The sequence below is a fragment of the Paramacrobiotus metropolitanus genome, unplaced genomic scaffold, assembly GCF_019649055.1.
Source record: "Paramacrobiotus metropolitanus isolate TYO unplaced genomic scaffold, Prichtersi_v1.0 Parri_scaffold0000056, whole genome shotgun sequence".
NCBI classification, from domain to species: Eukaryota; Metazoa; Tardigrada; class Eutardigrada; order Parachela; family Macrobiotidae; genus Paramacrobiotus; species Paramacrobiotus metropolitanus.
The window spans coordinates 750431-774613 of NW_026570276.1; the positions used below are offsets into that span (position 1 = coordinate 750431).

General features: G+C 47.0%; 1 protein-coding gene across 2 annotated transcripts; it reads left to right on the top strand.

Annotated features, from left to right (window-relative positions):
* The first annotated feature begins 19081 nt into the window (after positions 1-19081).
* LOC129592852 (uncharacterized) lies at positions 19082-23858 on the top strand. 2 transcript variants are annotated; one of them, XM_055488987.1, is made up of 4 exons: positions 19082-19539; positions 22004-22748; positions 22950-23322; positions 23473-23858. In XM_055488987.1, the coding sequence occupies exons 2-4, from the start codon at positions 22584-22586 to the stop codon at positions 23805-23807; spliced, it is 873 nt and encodes a 290-aa protein (XP_055344962.1). In that variant the 5' UTR covers positions 19082-19539; positions 22004-22583; the 3' UTR covers positions 23808-23858. The 2 variants fall into 2 exon arrangements, with proteins under 2 accessions (XP_055344962.1, XP_055344963.1); XM_055488988.1 differs by lacking the exon at positions 19082-19539 and having other exon boundaries at positions 21879-22748.
* The last annotated feature ends 325 nt before the right edge of the window (positions 23859-24183 follow it).

Here is a 24183-nt window from a genome sequence, read left to right on the forward strand (position 1 = left end):
TGCAGAAAATCGCTCGTTGGCTTCGCGCGAAGATCACTTTCCGCCAAAATTCTGCCCTTAAATTCCGTTGTTTAATGCCCTTTATCTACGCTTCAACAAATTCCGAATTACGAGTATTAGCACCATTTTTAATGTAAGTTCTAGCAGTTTCTGCAGAAAAAACGCTCCCTGGCTTCGCGCAATGGCCCCCCAGCCCACTTCCAGAAGGGCGTCAATCTTTAAAATTCCACTATTTTAGGCTCTGGCATGTGTCATTGCGAGATAATGTTGCGCTCATGGATTGGATGCACGGAACCGTCAACACAAGCCCCGCTTTAAGGCAACGTTGCATAAGTCTGCCGTATCGTAAATCTAGTCTCGACTAGATTACGATTCGGCATCGTTGACTTATCCATGCAGTCTGCAGCTGTTTTAAGTCGCGTACGCAGTTTCATCTATGGAATATCTGAATTATTATTAAAATAACTTCTGCCAGTATTATGAATCTTCATTAATTAATTAGGGCACTAGCAGAGCGACTTCTTTATTTGGGTAATAAGTAAGTCTAAATCAATCTAATTAGACAAGTTAATTAATTTCAGCGCTAATTTGCATAAATATGTCATGTGGATATTTAGGCTACTGTGATATCGCAAGTAAAGTGCAAAACGTTGTTCACCCTGCCATACAAATTAATTAAGTAGTAAAAATTTTCTAATTTTGGTTTCGCGTTCCTTATACAGTGCTCCGCGTACCGTATGATACGTATAATTTACCGTAAGTTGGGGGCGCTCAAATATCGCAGCTGCAACGGTTGCTTCGTTATCGCGTTATTGGGTGTTTTTTTCTATTTGTTTGTTAGCTTACAGTACTGCTATATCAGCAATAGCTATGGCGATCATGTAGTGGCACGCCGATGTCCTCCATGTTGGTATACTGCGTATGAGAACCACCAGATTCGATGTACTGCCCACGGTGCACAGGATCAACAAGCCAAAATACAAAACTTGACAAGCACGGTATGCGTCGCGCACTTGGCGGTCGGTATACAAGCAGCGGAATGCCGAAGGAATGTCGTCATGGCACATACTGTATAAATGTTGCACTTCCTCTGCATGACTGTCATTAATCATGCTAAGATTATGATTGTTGGATACGCCAAACAATGGGGCTGACGAAGAAATCACAGCTGTAATGTTGTCCATGCCTAATTCAGCGGCGTGTTACTTGTTCTAGTTGATCAGCAGTGCCATGTGAAGAAGTCTCATTGAAATGGTCTGAGACTCTGAGTGTTGTGCGTCAAAGAGTGAATACCTGTGTGATACGAACTATTGCCACTGCTTACTGTACCATTAGTAAGCAGAACGACTGACAATGGGTGGCAGTGCTTTTCCTGTTATCCTGTTACAGTTAAGAGCGTAGATTCGTAGAATTATGTGGAAATGTGCGTTAATCAGTAATTTGTTCCCCAAAAAGAAGGCACCAATTACTAATTTTTTTAATAGTCAGGCAAATTTTCCACCTACTCGTGTTGTATAATTAACCTTTTAATGACTTAGAATTGCATGCAACCCGGCTTAGCCGGCTGTCGTTCCGCCTACGGCACACAGATGGGAGTGCGACTGCAGTCGTACACAGGTGCACAGCTGAGCGGGATACACCGATTCCATGTGGTGTTTTTGGGTTTGTAAATTTCTCGCAAACTGCGCGAAATAAATCGGTGCAAAACATTATAAATATAGATTTATTCGGTATATCTAACAAACGGCAAGGCATTGCGTTCACATGATCTAAAATAAAAAGTCCTTTGAAATTAACGTGATACAGAACAGTCCCAAAACACTCTGAGCACTACCATGTTTAATCTCGAGACCGAAACGTTGAAAAAGAGAACAGCTTTCTCCAGTTCGATTGAATCGTTTTAATTCAATGTGTTGTATTAAAAATATGTCGGTCATTACATATGTACAGAGTAATTGCAAGTTCCAGAATTCCGCAATTTTCATAATCCTCGGTTCTGCTTAACTAAAACAATTTTTAGAAAGTCGCTAAGGTGCGATCTCCGCGACGGTTTAACCAATCAAAGCGCACCGAAGGTCCTTCGTGTTCTGTGAGTTGTTGCCATGAACAAGTACTGTATGCTTCCGTCCAAGAATTCTGTTCCTTTTAAGTTTTTCGTCAAGATGCTTATACAGAATGCTTAAACCACTTAGCGTCGATTGCAAATGCCCCTGCCACCCAGCGTCCAGTTATGATGACCTTGGGAAAAGACGAATAGTTAATAGTCTGCTGGGAACTGAGCAGAATGGTCCAAAGTCATTCTTACAGCACTAGTTGATTTTTTATTGGAAGCCTATAAGCTCCAACCGTTTTCCTGCCGCCATGTGAAACTGCTTGGGTCTTTGACGGAGTTACTTGGGGGGAAATTTACATGAACCCCAAGTAATGTGGGTACGTCGTTTCCATCATGATGCGTCGCGTTCTTAAGTTTCGTAGAGCTCGTTTTCTGCCTTTCTGCCTCAATTTCTAGCTTTTCATGCCACTCCAACCGTTTTCCTGCTCGGGATGTGGCAAGCAGCTACGGGCATGGGGCAACCACAAGAACGCGTGCCCAAAAACGCTGTCCTCGACCCTGGAGCCTATCCCACTAACCCCAACCACAAGCGACAATTCCGCCGCACCCGCACCTACGCCTCCACCAGCGGAGACTTTCCGTCCATCAAAAGTGCGTATCATGCGCCGCATCCCCCACGGAGCAAGACCCGCCGCAAGGGCTTCCTTGGTGAAAGCTCTCCAGCAGGTCGCCACTAATAACGACAACAACTCGTGGTGGAAGTTGTTGTCGTTTGCGCCCACGGCCCTTCGCCTACCTGTCAAAAGCAAGTCCCCAAACTCTGGGTCCCTAGCATCCACGGTCAAGCAGAACATCGGGACTTTTGACAGCGGCACTGCGACTGCCCCCACATCCCCGCCGCCCGCTAGGAAAACTCGTACGGACCAGGACGATCTTGTCCGCAGGGTCGGCCAGAAAATCGACGACGGGTCGATTTCGGGAGCAATGCGGGTTGCTCTGTCGACAGATGCCGTTCTTCGACCAACCCCGGAGGTTTTAGCGGAATTGCGCGAAAAGCACCCCCAGAGCCCCCTCCTGGGGTAGTTCGCCTCGACTCGCCTCCACCAGTACCTGCTCGAATAACACGTGAGGAGGTCTTCGCAGCCATCCAAAGCTTCCCCAAACGATCGACCGCGGGACCGGACGGCTTAAGGCCCCAGCATCTTGCAGATATGGTCGGTCCCAAATTGGACGACCACTCCGCCCCCTTATGTGACGCACTGGCGGCAGTGCTGAACATCGCAGTCGACGGAAAGGTTCCCACTGATGTGCGCCCAGTGTTTTTTGGCGGAAAACTCATCGCGCTGAGGAAGAAAGATGGCGGTCTCCGTCCGATAGCAGTCGGGATGACACTACACCGATTGATAGCCAATGTAATATGCGCCCGTTTGAAGGACCGTTTAGCAGCCATTTTATCTCCACAGCAGTTAGGAGTGAATGTTTGCGGTGGCGCAGAGGCAATAGTACACGCGACCAGGACGTTTATTGAATCGGCTGGCGACACTACCAAGGTTGTTCTGAAGGTGGATTTCAGAAACGCCTTCAACACTTTGTCCCGTGAAGCCGTCCTAGACGCTGTGATGAAGCATTTTCCGGAGTACAGCGATTTTCTCTTCTGTGCATACGGCCATCATTCTACGCTATATGTGGATGACGTATCGCTGTCTTCGGAGTCTGGCGTTCAACAGGGTGATCCGCTCGGCCCATTGCTGTTCAGTCTTGCGTTGCACCCATTGGTGGCTCTGCTGAACGCGGAACTCAATGCCTGGTTCCTAGACGACGGAACCCTGGGCGGAGCTCCAACGGTGGTTGCTGAATGTTTCCGTCGAATTACTGAAGGCGCACTCGCCATCGGCTTGCAAGTTAACGAGGCTAAGTGCGAACTGCTGGTGTTTGGGGGAACACCTGATTCGCGGCGTGTCGTCACTGAAGAATTCCTCGAACGTTACCCACGACTACGCATTTTGTCGGAATCCACCATGTCTCTGCTCGGAGCTCCCGTACTGGATGACGCGATCGGGCCTCTTCTCAACGAGAAGGCTAGTACCTTGAAGTTGTTGTGTGAACGACTTCAGTTACTACCTAGTCATCAAGCGTTATTCCTCCTTAAAAACTGTCTCGGAGCGCCGAAAATTATCTACATGTTGCGGTGCTGTAATGCATGGAAATATCCCGCATTACTATACCAGCTGGATGAAGCGATGCGCTCCTGCTTCCAAAATCTGTCGAATGTGAGGACCAATCACAACGACTACCCGCCTTGGCGTCAAGCAACACTACCGGTTAGCAGAGGTGGAATTGGCATCCGCCGGTCGGAAGAATTATCCCTTCCAGCCTTCTTGGCTTCGATTCATTCCGTATCCGGCTTACTTGCTACTCTTCTGCCAAACCACGCCGCTGTTGACGCTACTGGTGCCTCGGAGTCTTGGAAACTGAAAGCCCGTCAACCCCAACTCCCGGAAGCTCTATTTCGAAAGTCCCAAAAGGCCTGGGACTTGCCGTTATGCAGCGTGTCTCTTGCGGCCCTCCTGGAGGTATTTCAAGGAGACGAAATCAACACTGCGCGCCTGCTTGCCCAGCCTAGACCAGAAGCCGGAATTTGGTTGAACGCCTTGCCGTCCGCCCACATCGGCAATCTACTGGGCGATGACGAACTGAAGATCAGCATCGGCCTCCGACTCGGCGCCACGATCTGTAAACTGCACGACTGCGTCAAATGCCACAAACCCGTTGGTGGATACGGGCACCATGGGTTATCGTGTGTTTTCTCCGCCGGACGGCATCCGCGCCACGGCGGGTTAAACAGCATCATTTGTAGGGCCTTTGTATCCGCTGGTGTTCCTGCAAAACTGGAGCCGCGCGGCACATCTCACACAAACGAACGCCGCCCGGATGGCTGCACGACGTTCGCCTGGAAGCGCGGATTGTGTCTTGCATGGGACGCGACATGTGTAGACACGGTTGCGCTGTCGCATCTTAAAGCCACTTCCACAACTGCGGGAGCGGCCGCTGCGCAGGCAGAAGGAAAGAAAGCAGGACTATATTTCTATCTGACCGGCCGCTACCTATTCGTCCCGATCGCTTTCGAAACACTGGGCCCGTGGGGACCTTCGGCGATCGCCATCATCAAAGAGCTGGGAAAAAGACTGCAGCAGCACACCGGGGAAGCACGCTCGCACGAATTTCTGCGACAGCGTTTGTCCATCGAAATTCAGCGGGGAAATGCGGCTTCAGTGCTGGGCACGATGGAAGGGCTAGATAAACTAAACGAAATTTTTCTGTTATAGTCTAATGTGTTCCTTTTCTTGCTTATAAGCATTGCGTTTTTGATTTGACCAATAAAGTCCAGAAAGCTTTATATTAAAGCAGTCACAAATCTGGCTGCTGCAGAAGCCGTCCCACATATCCTTACGAGTTAACTGATCTTTAATGTGACTGTCACCGCTATCTCTGCAATGGCCATGATGGCTAGCATGACGCGAAACAAGCCGTTATTACAGTAACTGTTGCTCTCCAGAATATGGACGCATCACGGTAGACAAATACACCATGTTGAGGGCACGTGAGTCCAGTGACACATCCATGCACTGCTCAGGACGGGGACGTTTGATTCCATACTGGGATAAAGATTTTACGGGCCACAGATTCTATGGCCAATTATTTTCACCAAATAGGTCGGCAACTCAATTCGGGGTAAACAAAATTGACTAGGAAAACATAGGTGGAAAACATTTCAGTCTTTAATTAATAATTATGATTTGCGGTACCACGATGACTTTGGAGCCTGACTTGCTGCACATAACGCATGCCATCGCTCAAAATCGACTATCATCGTGGATATTATTACGGTAGCCTCCAAATGGTAGCAGAAGCAGGATGCAAAAAATTGTGACGAGCTTATCGATTTCATGATCCTGATGCAGCACATACAATGTCATACATACACGTAAACCAAAAAAAGGTCAAAATAAAATTGTCTGGTTTATGACTGGAGCGACCAGTTTCGGCGATAGATGCAAAATTTGGTGGTTTTTAGGAAATATTCACGTACAAGTACATTAAAAATTCTGCGTCTATTACGGTGTCGGGCCACTGTCGGCAGTGGTGTGGTGTGTTTTCCATGAAGTTTGACTTTCACTACTGTGCCGAATTGATGAACCAGGGTTGATTACTCTATGAAACAGAGTTTCTTGACCGCACAAATATTTTTTTATTTGCGTCATACATATATTGCCGACCGCCCGTTTCGACATTGCATTATGGTATGAGAAATTTCCATGATTGGTGAACATACTCTTTTTTGTATCCACTCAAAATGTGCAAATTTAACTTCTAGTTCCGAGGAACGCAAACACGGTGAATTATCTTCCAGATCGTAATAATTAATGTTATGGAAGTCAACGGAAAACGAATACTTTGTTTTTAAGTAAAATACAGTTAAAGCTCATTTAATTACAGTTTTAACAAGATTTTTAGAGTGTATCATCAGAATGAAAGTTTATGAAACCACATGTTGGTTTGTTTAAATCACAATTTAATATTTGTATAATGAGAACGGTTTAGGGTTTGTACAACAATATTTTTAAATTTGTTGCGGTTTAAGATTTCTTGTCTAGTTTGCATTGACTTGACTTTGTTAGTTGCATATTAATAAAGCGTGTTGTGGATAAAAACCCTCAGTCTATCGGCTGGTTCTACTCCATAAAAACGTCAACCGGATGTCATTTGTTTGCGCAAAGCAAGCATCAGTATAGCTGTGAGCCGTCCATGGGATGAAGTTTGGTGATCACCACAAGTACCGTTGCTCCTTCACCGTGCCCATTCGGGAACACTGTGGGGCAGCAATAAGCGCACAGTGGACGGACGACAAATTCGACAAAACGCTGTCGGTATTTACGCTCGGTCAACAAATAGAAATAGACATTCAACGAATATCCCATGTATGTTGTTACGAGGATAATGGGCTCCATGAGATTGCGCACGCTCCCATCATTGATGTATGCAAAATCGAGCCCGAACGGTAGCACCTTGGTACACAAGTCGAAAAACTTGGGGGTGCGCGTGACAAGGTAGAGCAGTACACTGCTCACCAAGATCACTTTGGTGGTGGCGTGCTGGGACAGGGTAGTGTTCGCCGAGGTTGACGCCGATGCTCCAATCAACATACGGCGCCTCCTGCGGGATTCGGATTGTCGTGGGAGAGTCCATGCCATAATCAGAATTATATTGGGGATCAGGATCAGCACCACTTTCAACATTTCCACTGTAATCTGCAAAACATTTTACTATAAACGCATCACTGCAACTGCACGTAACTAATTTGGTTTTGCCGGCTGTTTTGTTTTGGGGTTATGGTTATCTTTCGATTTCTGTCAGATACGTACTAAACCCATCTTGTTGATGCGCAGCCAAGGAACGAACCATGTCGGAGTGTCGTTAATCTTGCTGGTGAAGTCGTGCATGTAGGTAATACATATAGTGATTTATAAACCGGAATATGTGGCAAGCCAGTGAGAAAATCGCGAGAAAGACTAGTATCGGGCGCGCCGTGATGACCCGTTGGAGAAATTCGAAGCGGTACGGGCTTGCAATTACAAGCAGCCGCTCCCAAGAGAAAACCACCAGGATCCTAAAAGACAACTGTGCATTTTTTGAGTTTCACATTGTCAAAACCTCACCAGTCGGATAAGTTTATCGAGGCATCAGAAAACCAGGGAACAACGAGCCGGTGCACGGTGTTCCCGTGCTCAATCTCCATTTCTTCATTCGATAAAAATTTTGATAAACCGAGCCATCTGCAAAGGAAAGCTCAAAAGTATCATGCAGATACATCAACCAACGAATGTACTCGTCGTTTAACATTTGGAGCGCCACACTTTCTACATTTAAACATTCAGCAAAACAAAGAAACCCGATTACAGAACCATCAGAAAATTAGTAAGCAAAATATCAAAAAGCAGTATCAACGTAATCACGAGTTAAGCTGTACTGTAGTGGCGTTAATAAGTGGACCACAGAGTTGGTTTACCGGAAAAATGCACACTGGATATACCCACGCTGCACGGGGAAAATTCACGACGCCCGTTCCTTGGACATGTCCTCAGCAAAGCCGGAGTCCAGACCGATGACGAGAAAGTAGCGGCTATTGCGCAACACAAACCCCCAAGAACCGAACGCCAACTGCGGTCGTTCCTCGGGTTGGCCAACTATTACCGGAAATTCATCCGGAACTACGCCCAAAGAACGTCAAAGTTGTATGAACTCCTCCGGAAGACCAACTCCATCCGGACCGGTTGGACAGACAACCATACTGCGGAGGTCAACGGCATCAAAAAGGCTCTAACCACAGCCGCGGTACTCGCTAAGTTCGACCCAACCAAGAAGACGGTAATCGAATGGGATGCCAGTGGAGCCGGACTTGGCGCGGTGTTGTCCCAAGAAGGACACCCGGTAGCATTTGCCAGCCGAGTTCTCCACGGGGCTGAAAAGAACTACGGAGTCACCGAATGGGAATGTCTAGCCGCAGTTTGGACTGTCCAGAAGTTCAAACACTTCATCGACCATGGACCCTTCACCTTCAGAACAGACCACCGAGCCTTGCAGAACTTGATGCGCTGTGAGTCCAATAGACCCGGTATCAATCCCCGGCTAACTCGGTGGGCTTTAGCTCTGCAAGGTAAGGACATCACCATCGAGTATAAACCCGGAGTTTTCTGCGATAACGCGGATGCTCTGTCTCGGTGGTCCTTGGAACGATCCGACGATAACGACCCCCATGAAGAACTGGACCAGGTCCCCAACTTTGAGGATTTCAAGGATGAGATCCAAATAAGGTCTCTACGGGTACAACGTCGGGAAATTAAGGAGAAGAGCCGAAGAAACCCGGACTTCATACTTTTGCCCGGAGGCTTGATGGATGAGGCTAAAGTTAGGTCTCTCCGAGCGGCAGTTGAATGGAGGCAGACCACAAACATTCCGAAAGTTACTCCGCTCCCTGAATGCAAGGTTATTTCGGACTGGAATGACCTGGCCACCGCAGATGTACGGATAGTTAACGTCGTCGTACCGGACGATCCGGACTCACAAGGCGAGTCGAGGGTCGGAACCGCAAAGATACGGACAACCAACGTTAACGGACCGGAGGCTTCGGGTTCACAGGGCGAACTTGAGGATGAGGAGGAAAAACCGATAGAGTCCAACAAAGGGTTGCGCAGATTGCAACTCCGGGACCCTCACCTCCGGAAACTGATCGATGAACTCGAGAACCAGGACCAGCTCGAACACAAGTCCAAGCTACTGGAACACTCCCAGATGAGCGGAGGCGTACTGTACCGGCTGACCACGTACAACACCAAGCTGGAACGACGGTTTGTGGTCCCGCTCTTCATGCGAAAAGGCATCATCCGAGCACTTCACGACGGAAAGACCGGTAACCACTTCGGCCGTGTGAAGACATTGGAGGCAGGGAGCTCCGGTACTACTGGGATCGGGTGCTAGCCGATGTCCACGACTATGTGGATAACTGCAATCGGTGTACCTTGGTGAATAAGCCTCGGACCAAACCACCCGGTAAACTTCAGAAGATAGAGGTCGGGGAACCATGGTTCCGAGTCTACGCGGACTTCAAAGGACCTTTACCCCGGACTAAGTCGAAAGGTTACCAGTACATCGCGGTTGTCACCGACCAATTCACTAAGTTCACCATAGCCCGAGCAACCAAGACCAACTCGGCAACGGAGTTTGAAAAGCTTTTCGTGGAGGACGTGGTATTAAGGTACGGCATGCCGACCCATCTCCATACCGATTAAGGATTCCACATCACGGCAAAGCCCTTCGCAAGTGGCTAAGATCTTCGGAATTCAGCATACCTTTGGAACAGCCTATCACCCAGGGTCAAGGCCAAGTCGAACGTTCCGTGCACACCATTTGGGACGGAATCAGAAAGGAATGCGACGCTAAGGACGGTCACCGATGGCACCGGAACCTACAGTATGTAGTCAGCGGAATTAACCGAGCGAAACATGCGACCATCGGGTTCTCACCCTACTACATGCTGTATGGACGAGAGATGACCACACCCCAGGACGTCATTACCGGAACAATATACCGACAAGGAACGCTACATCCGAAGGATAAGGAGCGGCTCCAGATGGCACATGACATCGCGAAGACGAATATCGACGAAGCCTTCGAAAAAGCCGGAGAACTGTATAATAAGAAGAAGTCAGTACCGGACTTCCAGAAAAGAGACCTAGTCCTGGTAGAGTATCCCAATAAGGATTCACCAGGGAGGAACGATACGATGGAGTATGGACGGTACTTAACCATAAAGGACCCAACAACTTGTGGCTCCGCAATGTCGAAACCGGAAAGGAAGACGTCGTCGCCGTGGATCGATGCAAACATCAACCGAGCAACACGCGTCGACGGATAACCCGATCTTACGGCCAGAGGAAAGCCGAGGGAAGCTCGGGTAACACCATTGCAACGGTGCCGTGCCCCCATGTGGGTCAGCCCGCTCGCAATACCCGGGCCCGAAAGGCAAACTTAGCCGAAGAAAAGCCTCAACAACCGGCAAAAGAGCCTCGGCAACCGGACTTAACGTCGGTTCAGGACCCCAATAAGGGTCCGTCCGACAGACTAAGCCCCGCGGAACCCGATAAGCCAAAGGGTAAACGTGGCCGACCGAGGAAGAAGCCCCCGTTGGACTTTGAGACACCAGCTCTGCAGGAATTGCAGAAGCAGGCTGTGATAGAGGATGAACCTGGGGCTGTCCCGGAGAAGCCGGTGGACTAAGCCACGAAACCCAAGGCTACCTCAGCAAAACCGAAGAAGCCTAAACCACCAAAGCAGAAGCCGGCGGAAGAGAAGAAAGCGGCGAAGAAACGCGAGAGGAAGCGACCCGACACACCGGCCCCGGCTACATCAGTCAGCAACCCTGCTAAACCCCCGGTTCCGAAGCGAAAGTATGGGACGGTGAAAAAGCCGAGGCTAACAGCTCAATAAGCGCTTGAAGAGGCCCAAGTGGCCGAGGATGAAGCCCATAAAGGCATCCTCGACAGAATAGCCGAAGGATGGGCCGAACCAGTCAAATCGACTAAGCCAACGAAGAAGCCTAAAGCAGCAAAATCCACCGCGCCATGAACATACATAGGGCCATAAATAACAAAGAATTTGCTAGGGCCTAGCTAAGAGTTAGTTTAGGAATGGACCTTCGTGTAGGAATGGAACCTCTTCAGCTGTGTATGGAGCCATTAGTTGAACTTATCGGACCTTCTTAGAATGCTAACGAGCCGTACTTTTCATCTGAAAGGCTTCCCATAATGATGTCAGACCGACGACGAGACTTTCTTTTAAGCGGATCGGGGAGCAGCCGACGCGACCACCGACGATTACATCCGCACCCGTATGATAGGTCGGGCTCCCGAGCCGATACACGCTCGGCCAATCAAACCCTACGCCACAGGTTAGTTCCGCCACTTTTACCGGGACCAATTACCCCCGGACCAGTCATGTCGCAACCGGTACAAAGGGATACTCCTGGATGTCGACAGCTCGAAGTCCAACCTTAAGGTTGCGCTTGCGAAGACAAAGTATGAGGAAGAGAGCCGCAATACGGTTCCACCTCAACCCCCGGTGAATCAGCCGACTCGAACCTCGGCAAATCTGCGGCACAACCGGAACGGCCGGTTAGACTATCCGGTAGCGACCCAACAGGTTGTACCGACTCAACGTGTCTTCCCAAAGACGATGGTTCAGCGCATGGAGAATATACCTGGCCCGGGAGTCCTCCCGCAGGATGCCCAACCTTACATCGTGGAGGCTATGACATGACTCGGAAGGGTCTACTTTAGTGGTGGAGCCCCGGTCGTTGGCGACTTGTAATAAAAAGAGACCGGTAGCTGGACCCCAATAAGGTTAGACTATCCGTAAAACCGGTCAAAGAGACATGACGACGTCTCCAATAGAGACGCAGACCCCCGGACAGAACTGAACCCCCGGAAAGAAAAGCCGCAAATCGTCGCCTAACCATTTCGCAGCTCTAACCGCGATTGGCTATCAAGTAGAACATAATGACGTCTCCAATAGAGACGCAGACGGACCCTCGGATAGAACTTAGCGGAAAAAGACCGTCGGTTAACTACCAACCGGACCCTCAATAAGGGATACGGAGGTAGACTCAGCAGACCGCGTTAACCACATCTGGTTCCTTAACCGGACCCTCAATAAGGGGCACGGTGGTAGAATGGATCCAGCGCCGTAGATCGCGCCTATTAACCATGATCGGCTACCCGACCGGACCCTCAATAAGGGATACGGCGGTAGACCCGACTTTGTATTATGTCAAATGGCCCGGAACGGAACTTTCGCCTGAGCAAGCGTTGTCAAGACCACAGATCGGGACCAACCACGTTCTGCTACCAAGAACAAGTCACAGAGAAGGCGACTAACCACGTTCTGCTACCAAGAACAAGTCACAGAGAAGCCTCCGCTCGGAAAACGGAGTCCAAAGAAAAGGACTTAACCGGACCTTACCCGCGCAAAATGCCGGACAGCCACCTTGCGAACCCAATAGGTTCCGAGGTAAGCGCGCAAAAAGCAGGGGTGAATATGGTGCTCAGATGCCGTGCCTCGAGTCCAATCATCGTGGAAACCGGATCAACGACTTCCCCGTGAACCCCCCGCAGATCGCGATACTGCGGGCCAGTCTTTTCACGGACCGGAACGGCTCCCAATAAGAGCCTCCGTCCCGACCAGAAGGCAAAATGGACCGGCTTTCAACGTCGGCAACCTCGGCCAAAGATGCCCGGATCATCGGAGCCGGACTCGGACTTTTGCCCGGAGGCTCAACCTCGGATACCGAGGCTACCCCCACCCAACCTCAGTCGCCCGGCAACAACCCTCAAAAAGTTGCCCAATAGGCGACAGGAGACGAACTTAAGATTGTTGTCCGGACAAAACACCGAGGATTCAGTGTAGCCGACCTCTTAACCGAGGATACCCGGGGTGTAACCAAGGCTACCTCGGACATAGAAGATAGCCCGGATTGAAACCTTAGAGTCCGGCAGTAACCCTTCCTACGTTGCCCAATAGGCGACAGAAGGCGAAATCATGGGTTGTGCCCGGACGGAATACCGGAAACTCGACTTACCAGGGTGCCTAACCGAGGAAACCCCGGGCACCGAGGCCACCCCCGGACACGGAGGCTGCCTCTGATATGGACCTCATTTAACCGGCAAGACCCTCGTCAGTGTTGCCCAATAGGCGACAAACGACGATATTAAGGCTTTTGTCCGGAAGGAACAGCCACCCGATCGGTCGATCACTACTGCAACCGAGGCTACCTGGGATACCGAGGTTACCCCGGTCCAACCTTCAAAGTCCGACAATAACCCTCTCCACGTTGCCCAATAGGCGACAGAAGACAAAACTAAGGGTTTTGTCCGGAAGAATCTCCGAGGATCCGGCTTACCTGGGATATGAACCCCATTCAACCGGACTTTGAACCGCCCAGGCGAACAGGGCTCGGATCCTGCCTGGAGGCTCAACATGACCGACGGTAACCCCGTCTTCCTTGCCCAATAGGCGACTGAGGATAATTCTGAAGGTCTTGCCCGGACAGAACATTCATTCGACCATGAAATAATCATTTACAAGCACAGCCGAGGATACCAACTCGGACTTTAACTCAATCACCGAGGCTGGTTTTGGACTTCAACTCAATAACCGAGGCTTCCTCGGATAACGAGGCTATCCCCGGTTCCAACCTCAAAAGCCGGGCATTAACCCTCTCCATGCTGCCCATTAAGCGACGGGAGACAAAATTAAGGGTTTTTCCCGGACACGACACACTTATGGACCTCGATTTTGTATCCGAGGCTACCCCGGATACCGAGGCTAACCCCGAACTTGACCCTCGTAACCCGGCATTACCCGGTCTATGTTACCCAATTAGGTGGCTAGACGGGTTTGTTCGGACGGAAACCTTGGAACATCGGAGTCGACCGGACACAGGGGTCGGACTCCCGCCGGATGGATCATCCGTTTGACCGTTGACCACGACCTGCCATTCCAGCCGAGGCTACCCTAGCCGAGGCAACTCTTTAGGCCCGGTAACCACCCTCTCCAAGTTACTCAATAGGTGACAGGAGATAGATTTGGGATTTCTGACCGGACAGGACCCCCAGCATATTGCGTAACCACGATCTGCCAGTACATCCGAGGGTACATCGGGACTTTAACTCGAGTACCAAGGCCGACATCGGACTTCAACCCCTCAAGCCCGGCAACTATCCTCTCCGAGTTACCCAATAGGTGACAGGAAATGGACTTAGGCCTCGTCCCGAATTCAAAGCGAATCTCGCTGCGATACAGCAACTCCACCTCGCTGCGATCCGGTTAATTGAACTGGTACCATCGGGTACCCCGAGAACCGATGCCTCGGACCCGGGCGACCGGACATCCAATGGACTGGAGCCCCCGTGAGCGGACGTGCTCTAGTCGGAATAAGCACCCGGACCAAAGCCCCGGACCAAAGACTCTGAGTTTACTTTTTTTATTCACGAAATGATGTTCTCATTTTATTGATCTTTTCTAACCTGCTCACGAGGAATTTTGATGTTATTTTTACTAGAGAGACAGAGATGGAATAATACTTTAGTTTTTTACTTTCTCGCCGTTACGGATACTGCCAACAGATGCCTACACCGGTCCAACAACACAACCGACCGACCTTCGGATTTCGGCCGTGAGTTGTATCTCCACCACGGGTCCGGAGGAGAACGCGGCACCGAGAGACCTTCATCATCGGATACCCCGAGGCGCAGCCACCGACCCAATAGGGTCGTGTGCGGAGCGGGCATTGGCGCGGTACGAGGCCGGTCCTTCGCAGGGGCTCGGACTCCCGCCCAGAGGCATGTTGGGCCAGTCGCCATGGCAGCCTACGAGTTAGCAGCCAGCGACAGTCCCGCTTCCGGTGTGCTGACTGACACCGAGTCGCACTCGCTGTCGAACGCCGTATCGGCCTCGACTCAGGCAGCTCTACGCCCAGCCTTACGTTTCGGCCAATCATCGGCCTCGATGTAGGCGGAGCCACGCCCCAGCTTTACATCTCGGCCAATCAGCGTTCGTTCGCTCGTGTTGGATCTGCCCAGTATGCCGCATAGGCTTTTCCCATGTTACGGCTCGATGTGCCGTTCATTAGCATTCACTAGCGCATCATCCAATGTACTTTCATGCCGCCGCTCACATCGAGCCTGCGTATGCTTTGTGTTTCGGTTCTTCACTTTATTGCTATCTCACAAAAAAGCCTTGTTCCCCACTACTCGTGAGCCTCTGCTTGCCTGCTGTCACAGGACTAATTACTGTGAAAAATAAACGCGCTACTCCAAAATTAACGTGTTTTCGAAAAAATGAAGCGTAAAATAATCTTTTTTCACTGGCAAATGTAATGACAAAAGAACAATTAACTCGCTCTTTGTTTATACCTGACTGACAAATGACTACTCTAAGTTATCCATAAGTTCACAATTTCTACCGATAAGATCATTTTTGTGTGAACATTTGAGTGTTTCCGGCCCATTGACTGGAAAGAACCTTAGACATTAAAAATGTGAAACTTTTATTCCGGAAACGTTCCGTTTTTTTGTGATGTTTTGTTTTCCTGATTATCCACCAAGCAAATTCCGTTCCGGTTTATCCTCAAAATTATGTCTGCCCGGCGTGCCCGCTGATAGCAATCAATTGATTCGGAATCGCCAATGCCCTCCACTTCCTGATTACAGTACTTTCCAGTTAATAGTCGTTATGTGACTACTGTCTGCATCATAATTTTTTTCAGTGCGTAAATGTTGCTTTGCTAGTCTATACGCCGTGTAGACTATCAAAGCATCATTTACAGTGTACGCAGCATTAAAATCATTTAAAATTTTATTGCAATTGTTGTGACATAGTTCTCCAAGGCCTGCCCGTACCTAAAGTTCCAACCCCCTTTGTCTGTTATTTTTGAAGATATAAAATGATTATGCATTGTAATCAAGCACCATGCGATACATAACAAATTTAAACGTACAATGTTGCTTTTAAGAAAACAAAAGTTCCATATCAAAGTTTCGAAAAATATGCTCCCAGAAAGGGTCAGATGAGATTCGGCAACACAGACAACCGCACCCCCCCGTGGCAGCACTGTAAATTAAAAACTGATCAAACCTTTACGGCAGGCAGCTACTTTATCTGCAGATCTTGCAGGTCCCCACTTTTGAAAATCTTCTTTCAACCCTTTCATTTCATTTCTCGAAACTGACTTTTGATGAAAAACTAATAAGCTCAAAAGCTACCGAATGACATGTGTTAAGGTTTGAATTTAACTCTGTGTAGCGCTTCAGTGGAATTGTAGAACTGCGTTTCTGGCTTTCTCACTATGCGGGAGACAGTGGTGACGTGGTTGGTTATGCAATGGTGATTTCTTAACTTTTCCCATAGACTTCGTATGTTAACCTTTTTCGAAATTTTCTTTTTAGTCTTGAAAAGTTTGATAAAACTAACCCGTTTCTGCAAATCTACGATCTAAGCGCTATTGAATGATCCATAGACATCAAAGTTTAGTTCAGTGTATCGTTTGCAAAATGGAATGGAATTTACGAATGGAATTTAGCTAAGGCTTACGCTATTAATATATAGAGAAGGTAATTCCTTGTACTATCATTGTTTTAGTAAGTACAGTATATAATATATCTGTTATATCATTACTATATATACATATTTAATATTTACCCGCCTACAGATATAGGGGGAAAAATGTGTCTAGCCGAACCAATCCCTTGTACTTCTGATGTAAGCCAGCTGGTGGTTTACGTTGTGGCTGCACAGCGTTTTATGTAAAGCGCTGCTATTAGTCCTTTGCGGCATTGACGGTACATGTGGTTTTAGCTGCACCGGGCTATAATACAGTTTTAGCCTGCTTACCTGCAGTTGTACGAGTGCTGCTTACCTGTTATCAGTACCTGTAATCTTAATAGCAGCGCTTTACATAAAACACTGTGCAGCCACAACGTAAACCACCAGCTGGCTTACATCAGAAGTACAAGGGATTGGTTCGGCTAGACACATTTTCCCCCCTATATATGCTGTATATACCTGATTCATAAAACTGTCGGCCAAATTATCTGTAGACCTTTTATGTTTTGCGTAGGAACAATATGGATATGTCCTTGCCGCTGCGCAGAATATTATTTTCAAAGCGACCGGCAGCGAAAGCAAGTGTGGACGTTTAACACATGCGGAATTTCTGTTGCGGTTTATTGGTAAATCACGATGTGCATATAGGGGGCAAAAGTAAACGTGTTCCACCGTTCCCCTGTACTGCTGCCGTCACCCGACTGGAGTTTGACGTTGTTGCTGAACATGGCGCTTACGTACCGCGCCAGATTTAACCATATGTATTGCCGTAACGTCACACTCCAGGCGGGTGACGGCAGCAGCACAGGGGAACGGTGGAACGCGTTTACTTTCGCCCCTTATATAGTAGTTGCGCTGACTGTTAATGTGTTTGTTTTTAGCAAATTTTAATTAATGTTACTGTCTTTTTCGATGTTGGTAGTATGCTGACTGCTGCGCCCCATTGGCGATGTTAAATTTTGTTTTCCAAACCTGTGTATAGGTGGTAATGTAGCTAATGTTCTTTAATCATAAATGTTGCTTGAGTATGTACAATAGTATCAAAGAAAAATTGAAATTAAGTCAGACAGGATTGTGGTGGTACTGTACTGGTAACTGCAAGTCATGTCCGCTGAATCACTTCTTCGAACTGCCACACCAGCAGTTGCGTTATTAAACCCGCAAACAAAATAACACGTACAATTAAATACGATCTAATTGGCGATAACACATTCCTGCGTAATAGTTTCTATTGATTCTTGAAAGGTTCCCAGGAAAATGATAACAGTACCATCAGCCTGACCAGTCTATGTGGAATTTAGCTACAAGAGAGAACTTTTCATTCTCGTCTTGATTTCACGGCAGTCTGCGGCGGCAAACCGAGCTCATATAAATAGCGAAAAATTTCCCAGGCTTTTGTGAGCAGACTCATACCGCTCTCTACAAAGGTCACCGCAGAGTATGGTAATAACATGCCGATAAATTTTGTTTCCTTTGTCCATGGAAATTATACCAATGCGGCAGCGATAACGCCGGCATTAGGAGCGTGGAGCAAACAGAACGTATTGCGCACGTTATAACTGCACTCACGTGACTTTCTGAACTTTGTAATTATTTTGTTGTTCTAGTCATACTGGTTAATCATAAGCTTGTTACCATGGACGCGATAAGAATTACACAGTTATTAATTAACACAAGTTTACCCAAGAAAACAAATGAAAGTATACGAAAATATCTGTACTCGTATTTTATTAATACTTAAGTAATAAATATGAAATGAACTTCAAAGTGTGGTTTTGCAATTATAATAGTCGAGCAGCCGAAATTCAGACGTAGATATTAGGCTGGCAGATGAAAACCGCGCACGTTCGCCTCATACAAAAATTTTAATGTGAAGTAAGTTGATATTTATTACTTATACAGCGACTGAAACAGTACAACATGTCAGTAGGGCGCTGTAGAGCGCCATACAGTCCAGAAGATGCGCAGAGTCAAAACGCGGACTTACATCGAGCATCTGCGACTTACATCGAAACGAGAAATAGGCGTACCAAGTCCCAATTGGCTGGGCTTCGATGTAAGTCGATTTTTTCTCGATGTCTGTCGGTGGGCGTGGACGAAAACCGTTACGAAGATGGACGTACCTTGTAACGGGTCTAAGCGACGCCCAGTTACTTACAAACTTCGCGTTTCCGCGATTCTGATTGGTGGGTCAGCATTCTGAGTTAGATCGAGGCTGCCCACCGCCAATAGCAAAATTCAAAACCACGCGATCGTTTCTCTATACTCTGAGCTTACGGCGACGGTTAAACGATAAAATCATAGGGTTTTATATCTTCTTTTGAGTTTTCGGTTCTTGCCTTGTTTGTTTTTTGAAATTTGAAGTGTAAAAACTGATAATCTTTTTGGCATTACTGCTTTACTGGTGTATCTATAGTGCAGGGATGCTGCATTCTGGGAATCCAGATTAGACTGCGCAATATTAGTGTTTGGCCAGGTGCGCCCCCGTTTACTGATTACTTGTTGCCTGATTATTGCTCAGATTACTTTTGATCTCATTGATTAGCATATTACAAATTGATTCCGACTTGCCAAAAAGTTCACAGATCCTTGTGGCTGTCTTTAACAATTTGGGGTATACTCGTCATGTATTACGGCCGTCGTATCGCAGGGAACCCTGCGCGCTGGCTACCCAGCTGCTGGTGCTGTTTACAGTACACCCAGTTCTGTGCTTAATTTTTAACCTGATTTAATGCCCCACTACGATTAATACTGCTGGGCAGCCTTCCATGGTAAGTCAGAATTTGATTTATAATATCATGTTAGTTTGACATAATTTGTTGGTCGCATACACTTATTTCCATTTTTCGTCTGTATTTTATGAAAAAAATTGTATACTTGCTTAACCATGTGAAAGGTTCCCGCTTTGATCTGGCTACTCAGAAGAACTATTAAATATTAACCGCAGCCTTTTTATTTATTTCTCTAAAAACAATAATGCATAGCAATTCCCAAGCGCACCTTGTTTTGATGCTTTTCAACAGGTTGTATGGCATTTAACTTATTGTAATATTCAGAAAAGTTGAAATACAATGTAGAAGCATAATGTCTGCACGCATACTGTCAGTCTGTAGCCTATTTCAGATTGCATATGGTAGAGGCTCCGTACATAGAATCGCACGGCGTCAGATAAGCAGTACGTTGGCAGAATGAGAACTGCTTCAGATCTTTGTGCGGTTACACTTTGGTCACGTACAGCAACGAAAAAATCGAGTCGAGTGCGCGCGAGGACGTGACCACCCTGCTAACGGTCGGCGGTCTGAGTGCTAAAAAAAGATCCACGGGCAGCATACGCTGGCCTGCCATTCACTCATGTGTCTGAGCCGTTGCAAGCATCCGCGTAAGGCAGATAGTTTTTACGCGTCACCGCACGACGCTAGGTTACAGCTGCTAACGTCGCGAACGGACGTAAAACAATCCGGAACCGAAGGTTCCACATGGAACCGGAGCCGATACTAACACAAACCGTGCAATCTGAAATAGGCTTGTATGTCATGGCAGTTGTGCGCATGCGGTCGAGTTTAGCCCGTACATACTCACATGCAAGACGTATAAACGGGCGCGGTTTTGCGTTCGATGTCTGTATGTCAAGGGTAAAAAACGTTGTAAGTAAGTCCGCGTTTTGACTCTGCGCATCCTTTCTAGTAATACATTGAAAAACTGACAATGCACAATGTACAACCAACAACGTATGCAGTATGTTCAAATCAACAAAAACACATTTTCAAAAACAGATTTTTGTAATTATTTTTTATGCATTTGAAAACAAATTGTTAATAAAAGTGCAACACCGACAGCAGTAAAATGAATGAACAGAATGAAAAATAAAATAAATGCCTATTTACCAAATGCCATTCGGTCCTGCCATGGTACTTTGCTAGCGGTGTTAAAGTACTGTTTCAACACTGTGCGCACATCGCTTCTCACATGTCGGTACGGCTTCCGGTCATGGACGAAGTTCTGCACTTCTGCGCCAGTCTCCAGGAGTGATTGTCCCGTCCGCATTTTCCGAATCCGCATATCCCGGCGGCAAGTAGGCATCGTTTCGACCCTGCGCCAAGACTTCCGTCCGGAGAAAATTATGCAGCGCAACGCAAGCTTGAACAATACAGTTAACCATTTCCGGCGAATATTCCATTACCGTGCGAAAAATTCGCCAGCGTGCTGCCATAATGTCGAAAGCATTTTGAACTACGCGCCAGCGCGCCTAGCTCACGCGATAGTTAAAAATTCGTTCGTCCGACTCGATATTGTTTCCTCCGTAAGGTTTGATAAGGTTGTGTCCAAGAGGAAAAGCATCATCGGCAACAAATACATACGGCGATCCAGCTTGTGAACCGGGAAGTTTGCGCTCATCTGGCAAATCCATTGTTCTATTAATGATTGCTTGACCGACCTCCCAATCAGCAAATTATGTACCGCCATCACTTTGTCGACCATAACCTCCAGCAGTAATTGCAGTAAGCCGATAATTTGCATCCGAAATTGACATCGAATGATCGCGAAAGACTTTTTATAACTATAAAAATTACTGCCGGAATTAGCTGGGGCTTTCACAATTACATGTTTACCATCGATAGCACCGACGCAGTTGAGAAATTGCCACATTCTTTCAAAGCCGTCTGCATTTCGTTTCCAGGTTTGCTTTGTTGGTGCTGGCACGTACTCGTCTTTAAGAGTTTCCCAAATGGCTTTGATGGTTTCTGTGAAAATGGCATTTACTGTGCTTTCGCCCATGCGATACCTGGTAGCGATGTTAATCTGGCTGCATCCGGTGGCCAACATGTGTAGCGTCATAGACAGTCTTTCGGCTGGAGGTATCTCGACCGCATGATTATTCCCGTTCAACAGTTTGGGCGTTCTCATGACCAACAATCGATCGAAAGTAGCGCTGGACATCCGAAAATATTTGAAATGCCGCTGTGGATCGTACTGGCGCAATTCACTCACAAGTGCATAAAATTCTCCCCCTTTTTTTACGATTGCGGCTGGTATATCGCATGTAGCACGACCGCTCAACAATAACTTGCTGGAATTAGTTTGTAATAACCCGAGAAGTAAGCACAAAGCCACAAGAGCTGACCTCTTGCGCTTACTCATAAAACACGGGCGCTTTAACCGGCTACGGTTTTTAGCAGAACAGCAGCACTCCCGGACTGCCCTTCTTTATTTTTTTAAAGTACGCACTTCTTCCAGAATTCCGGAGGGACGCATGTTTCGGTGCCACCCTATCTAAATTCGACACTGTGACAGTGGGGGGATCAACAAAAAGACTGTATAATCTGAATGAAGTAGCACCACGGAGTCTGGCGAAGGAAAAAAAGCAAGCCTTTTATCGGAGGCATTTTATGATGCTGTACCGATAAAACGACTAAATGCTTGAAGTCAAAAAGTAAATTTGTGAAGCGTAGTGTTGCAGTGTTGATCTTTTCATTAGCGAATTTGGGCAAGCGTCAGCAATGGCAGTAGCATTAGCAATAGCAGTCCTCACGGCTATGGTCAAACGCACTGCAGCCCGGTTACTTGGCTGCCCAACTCCAGTGCTGGAAAATGCAATAGCAATAGCAGTATCGTGCATTGCAACTATTGCATAAATTATAATATTGAAAACTGCCCAGCGTCTACTTTGGCAGTGAAGTCAAAACAACAAATTGCGCATAAAATTTATACTTTTCAAACTTGTGGACTTGAAAATACGCTTCAGTATTAGTAGTGTTTTACTCTTCATCTGAGCCTTCTGATTCCGTAATTTTGTATCCTCTCATTCCTCTGCACCATGCCAAATGCCCGCCAAATTGGAGACCTTCCTCAAGCCCGTCGCATCTTCCACGCCAAACAAGATCTCTTACTACTGGACGAAGTTAACAACGAAAATCCCTTTTTTGCTGAAAACGAAGGAGCGGTGTGGGTTGAGATCGTGGAAACGCTGAACAAAGTGCCCGTAAGTGACGAATACAGTAGACGAATGCGAGTACTATGTAGATGACTGTGTTGTACTTACAGTACTGTATGTTTTTCAGAGCTAAATATTTTTTGACTATTTCATTCTTTATTAGGCAGTAATAAGCATTTACGATTTCGCGCATGTATAATTCGAGTTGCAATTGTGCGTACAAATTGCTGCTATTGTTTGCGTTTTCAGATTTTTCCAAGTCCCTTGGATGTTCGCGCATGTAAGAAGCGTTTGGATTTGTTGGTTATTGAATTTCGGAAAGAAAATTGGCGGCAAGTTGTTAAATCCGGTTCGGAAGAAGAATACGGGACCATTCAAGAACTGTTGACAAAAATAGTTCAGGCCATCGACAGTGCACAAGAGAAAACCCGCGAAAAGGCACAGAAGAAAGCAGAAGAGAAAAAGCGGAAAGAAGCTGCGCTAAAAATGGTGGACGCAGAAATCGCCAAAGAAAGTGACTCCACGTTTGCGGGCAACGGTAACAGCGACAGAGCATTGCCTACGGATGAAGAACTAGTAAAAATTGGCGCCATGGATCCCTCCGAGCTGGCACGACACTCAGGTAATTTCTTCGCAGAAAATGGCATAATGTTATATGGTACGTAAAATCACAATTAATAGCAAACTTCATCGGTGTCCGCCATATTTTATTTTAATTTAATAAATCAAAATCTGGAAATATGTGTACGGAATACGTTACCAACTTTTGTAGATGACGGCTGGGAAAGCGACAGCGAAGGAGGAAAACGAGCGGCGACAAAAAAACTGAAGCGAGGGCGAATTGATGAGTCGGACAGTTTGGTGCAGTATTTGAAAGCCAGCGATGTGGAGAAGCAGAAGATCCGTGAAATAGAGTTGAAAAATGAACGAGATCTGAAGGAACTTGAACTGCTGAATCAAAAAGAGCTGAAGGAAAAGGAAATCGATAACAACTTTAAGTTACGTCAACAGGAACTTGAATTGGAGCGATATCGTATTGAACTGGAGGGAAACGATGGGATGCGGATAAAGAGGCGAAATTGGCTGAGAGTAAAAAATTTGATTTAATTCTTCTTTCGCTGCAAAAATCACTTGAAAAGTAGTCTACGCAATAATTGGTATTTGGCACGGTGAAATTTTGTTTTTGGTGATTTTTTGCTTTTCTCGTTACAATTACAGAATTTTGTACATAATTCGTGTTTTAGCATTCTGTTAAAAATGTCGAGTTTTTATCCGATTTTTTTTTAAATTCAAGTTTGCAAATACCCTTCGAGTACAGTACAGGCGGGGATACGCCGAAATAATTACTAGTTTGGTTCGGGTACAAACAATTACGACAGTTTGCTAACACAACTCCAACGCGGTAAAACAAGCCCACAGGCACATGTAATAACTTCATTTGTTTTTTGAAGTCTAAAAAAGCCCACAAACTGCCCACATCTTT

Bases quoted from the DNA above. Each gene is read 5' to 3' on its own strand.
- LOC129592852 (XM_055488987.1), top strand. From the start codon at position 22,584: ATGCCAAATGCCCGCCAAATTGGAGACCTTCCTCAAGCCCGTCGCATC. The intron at 22,749-22,949 runs GTAAGTGACGAA...TTGCGTTTTCAG, and splicing joins AAACGCTGAACAAAGTGCCC to ATTTTTCCAAGTCCCTTGGA. The intron at 23,323-23,472 runs GTAATTTCTTCG...CAACTTTTGTAG, and splicing joins CGAGCTGGCACGACACTCAG to ATGACGGCTGGGAAAGCGAC.